Raw genomic sequence first — 4,177 nt, 5'->3', positions numbered from 1 at the left:
GGGGTCACAAGCCTGCCTTTATCTGTTTATCTCCTCATACTTCCTGTGGCACCCTTCAAAAAGGATCTCAAGTGTACCCAAGCATGCCCCAGCACCCTGATTGAGAACCACTGCTCTAAAAAGCCAATGGACTTGAGTGCATAATTGCTGGGGGTGGAGAGGAGGTAACAGGTAAACTATATTTAGGCCCCAATTCCACAGCCAACTGCACAAGGCTGTGTGTCCCATTCACACTTGCGGGATCCAGTTTGCCTTTATGGGTCTCTGCACAGGTAAAGGCAAGCTTATTGCCAAAATCAGGGCCTAAATCTAGCAAGCACAAGTGGTTTCCCAAAGTAAAAAGCAGAAGTTTCTAGGTCAAGCCAACATTTGAAATTGTTCATAAGACAGATGCATCTGTGAGAGTTGAGATCCTCCAGAATTTAAGTATTAAGACCCTGAAGTCAACAATACCACCACTGAAACGAGATAGCACTTCATATTTCTAAGGATCAACACAAGTACAAAAATCACGTTATTGCTTTAAGATGTTTACAATAAGTGAAAGGAAACAGAAGCCAAGTTATTATTGCTCATATTTTATACAAGACAAAGAGTCAATTTTACCAAATTAAAAAAAAAAGGGCAGGTGAGCAGAATGAGCACAGACGTGTCCGGGGCAGAGTGGAAATGACCACTCTGAATGATTCTGTTTGGGGTGTAGTAGAAAAAATACACAAAAGCTTTAAAACCTGCATGAACATTTGTGTTCATAAGCCAAAGTTTAAAAAAAACAAAAACAAAAACCCAACTCTTGCCAGACTAGTTTAGAAGATCTTTCTACCCCGCACCCTCTCCTCACAGAAAGGGGAAGCAATAGTATTTCTAAGGTCTGATGAAAGGGATTGGTTAGTGTATTCCATACTAATATTAAAACAGGAATGGAAAGCAAAAAAAAGTATTTTAGGATAAACAAAAGAAATAAAGATCATGTCTCCCCCCACCCCTGTAGTTGACTTCACAGCATAGTAACTTGATATTCAAAGAATCCTACATCCACTTGCTCAGAGAACATGACTGCTTCAAAAAAGTGTTTTATAGTTGTTCCTTCAATTCAGACTTAACATAAAAAAAGTGAGTACCAAACTTCTCTTTGGAGGTTCCTGTTTCTGCCTCCGAAACTCCAGATCAAAAGGAACTGTGCCAGAAGCTAGAAATTTTTTTTGTACTTGGTATATCGGTTTGTTTTTACCTTTTACATCATAATTTTTTTCTGATTTTTCCTCCATTTCACACTGCTGTAAAAATAAAATGGGCTAAATTTCATCAGAAAAAACACTTGTCCTCTTTTTTGCTACTATGAGCAACCCTAATGAAAAAGATGTCAGTAAGATTGTTCAGATTAGTACATCAGATATACACTTACCTAAATACTTGTGAAAATTTGACTCCGCACCCTCACTAAGGCTCAGAATTACCAAAATGCAGATTAAGAATGACCGGTATCATACACCACACAAAAACAAGAAACCAAAAACCAAAACTAGACCCAGTGTCATACTGTCATGAAAGGTGAAAAGACAATCTTTGCAGTAATAGGCACTGATAAAGTAGAGCTATGAATATCTAATGGACATCTTTCATTCCTGTATGAATACAAGATCAATTCATTACCTTTTAGAAATTCCTATACTCAGTCGGATTCGTTTTCCCCCTAGACCTGCTGCATTTTGGCAGTCTTGCAGAGCTCTCATCTGATCACCTTGTTCACCAAACCTGACAAAGGCATACCCTCTGCAAATTCCAAAACAAAGATTTTAGTAATTCATCAGCCACAATATAGTACAGCTAAAGAGTTGAGCATTCTCCTTGCAGGACAACAGCTCTTATTTAAACACTGTAGTCATTCTAGTTTTAGGTTACGTATTTGTCCACCACCCTTGTGTTTTGACATATATTATACATACTGTCTGTACATACTGTGTCAGAATAGACTTCTATCAGAAGTGACTTTATGATTACAGATGGATTAAACAAAAGTTTATGCTGGTTCTCAACTAAAGAATGAATTGCTCCGATTCATTTTGTATCTAGTCAAATTCCATGTATATGCACAGCAAAACATTTGCTATGTTCTTAACTAGAGTGAACCAGGGCTTCAATTTACAGTATTTAAAAAGAGGGAAGAGACAAGTTCACTCTCTCAGTACCTTGTATTTCTTGTCAAATGAAGTATGTGGGCTGAACAGGGAAATAGGGGCATAACACTAAGGTCACTGGATGACAAGTCAAGTCAGAACTTCCTTTAGATCGTATCTGCTCCTAGTTGAAGTTTGTGGATCTCAATCTCCTCCTCATTTTTGAGGTCTCATGTTCATCTTCCGTTTGTAAAATGTGGGTAATACTTGGTCATCAGCACTACAACTTACCATACAATAGGGCAGCTGCCATGCATTGAGCAGAAGAGTACCGACTACAATGCAGAGCCATCCTCCCTTTTTTACAAATATGCCTATAGTAGAGTCAGAATCTACCCATATACAAATGTCAAATCCAGACAGAATTGAAATAGCAATAGAAAGTAATGCTATAAGATCTTTATATTAGATTCTAATTTGTCTGCCTTCTACCAACTATTGAAAAAATAAATGCAGAAATGACATATTTAAGTTTTAGAGCTTTTAAAACAGTCAACATCACTTCTATCAGCATTCTGATTCTGTATAGATATTACCTGGAGTATCCCAAAAGATCTGTGGCTATTTTGCAGTCAATGCATGAAGGGTACCTCTTCAGAAAATAATCATACAGCTGGAAGTCATCCACTTCAGGAGTTAGCTCTCCTACAAATATTGAATAATCTGGTCTAAAAAGAAAAACAATTAAATTTTTGCAGACTTCATTAGCAACAGAAAGTCAAAGTAACATTAGACAATAACAGTCTTCTCTAGCATGACACACATTACAAGACAGTCAGTGTAGTGCACTGAAATAATCTTAAAAACAATGCATCTAATCTCTTCAACTTTAATTTTAAGTTTTTCTATACATGTCAGTACCAGGAAATAAGGCAAGTCATAAAAACCCCAGTAACAAATAGATCCATAAACCGTTTGTACTTCAAAGTGCCATATAAATAGCTATCCAACCCAGTTAGTTTCCACAGAACACGTTGTTACCTGCTTCTCAGCAAAAATATTTAATAGAAGAAAATTGTAATGAAGTCTTGTTGCAAGGAGTTATTACTCTTACATAATATCCAAAATAAATATTTGGCACTCACATCCTCCATTAAGGATCACAAAGTACTCCAATCACTAGTTTTAATTTAGATTGGTTGTTATGGACAAAAGCCAATTCTGCCTATTTCACAATGTTTTACCTGCCAGGACTACTGACATATTCAACTCTAGCAGACTTAGATTTCTTTTTCTTCCGCTTCTTCTGGGGTCCTCTCCACCAACTATAGGCCGGTAGACACTCGCTCTTGTGTTTTCCCATAAGGTCCTGTTGGGGGGGGAAAAAAAAGCAGCTTCATAGTAGTTAGTCTCATTTAAATTCCTCCCTCCCACTCCCCATCACCACAGGTGATTTCCCCATATTCACCTTGCCCTTGAAAGAAGCCTGGGGTCCCATTTCTCCCTCCGCCTCCCATGAGGGAAAGCAGCCTCTGAAAACGCCTGGCAAAAATAACAGAGCCAAAGGATTGTATGAACAGCCATATTCCCCTGACTTGTCAAGCTGGCTAAAGGACTGACAGCTTCTTCTTGGAATTAAAAAAAAATTGCAGTTAGCCCTTAGGTGCTAGCCAGTCCTGCTGATCATTTTAAGGACTGGATTGCAACTAAGTAATCTTTGGGACTTGCTAGGAGACTCTGTAGAAGAATTTTTCTGGTGAAGGAGATTGATCCAAATCATCACTTTCACCTAGAGTGAGCTTCAATTGACCCTGCCTTCCCTCACCTTGGAACTCTTCTCCTCCGCTGTAAGGTGCCTCTCCTCGCTATTAGTTGTCAGGCACTCTCCCAAGCCAGGAACCAAGAGTGTGTGCGTGAGAGGAAGTAATAGATAGAATGCAAGGGGAAAGCAGACCAGGAACAGACACTAGCTTGGAGCCAAAGGGAACTCAGACCCAGATGCACAGGTCAGGAAGAAACAGGAAGGACTGCCTCACTCAAAAAAAAAAAAAAAAGGAGGA

The 4,177-nt window shown here is 38.7% G+C and overlaps 1 protein-coding gene and 1 long non-coding RNA gene across 3 annotated transcripts in view; one reads left to right on the top strand and one right to left on the bottom strand.

The window, feature by feature from the left end:
• Positions 1 to 4,177, bottom strand: part of LOC109301607 (tRNA selenocysteine 1-associated protein 1-like) — a 17,576-nt gene that overhangs the window by 8,275 nt on the left and 5,124 nt on the right. The window contains exons 4-7 of one of the 2 annotated variants that reach the window (XM_019522845.1): positions 3,586 to 3,659; positions 3,362 to 3,486; positions 2,714 to 2,845; positions 1,654 to 1,773 (exon numbers count right to left, since the gene is read on the bottom strand). In XM_019522845.1, coding sequence (XP_019378390.1) covers positions 1,654 to 1,773; positions 2,714 to 2,845; positions 3,362 to 3,486; positions 3,586 to 3,615 — 407 coding nt within the window. In that variant the 5' untranslated portion in view covers positions 3,616 to 3,659. The remainder of the gene's footprint in view (positions 1 to 1,653; positions 1,774 to 2,713; positions 2,846 to 3,361; positions 3,487 to 3,585; positions 3,660 to 4,177) is intronic. The other variant, XM_019522852.1, reaches the window with a different exon arrangement.
• LOC109301624 overlaps positions 1 to 4,177 on the top strand; it is an 18,107-nt gene that overhangs the window by 10,337 nt on the left and 3,593 nt on the right. The gene's annotated exons all lie outside the window — the stretch shown is intronic.

This window comes from Gavialis gangeticus, unplaced genomic scaffold (assembly GCF_001723915.1).
Source record: "Gavialis gangeticus isolate Ggan-Ray unplaced genomic scaffold, GavGan_comp1, whole genome shotgun sequence".
In the NCBI taxonomy this organism is placed as follows: domain Eukaryota; kingdom Metazoa; phylum Chordata; order Crocodylia; family Gavialidae; genus Gavialis; species Gavialis gangeticus.
Note: the sequence above shows the minus strand (reverse complement) of the source record. Positions and strands in the feature narration are given on the sequence as shown.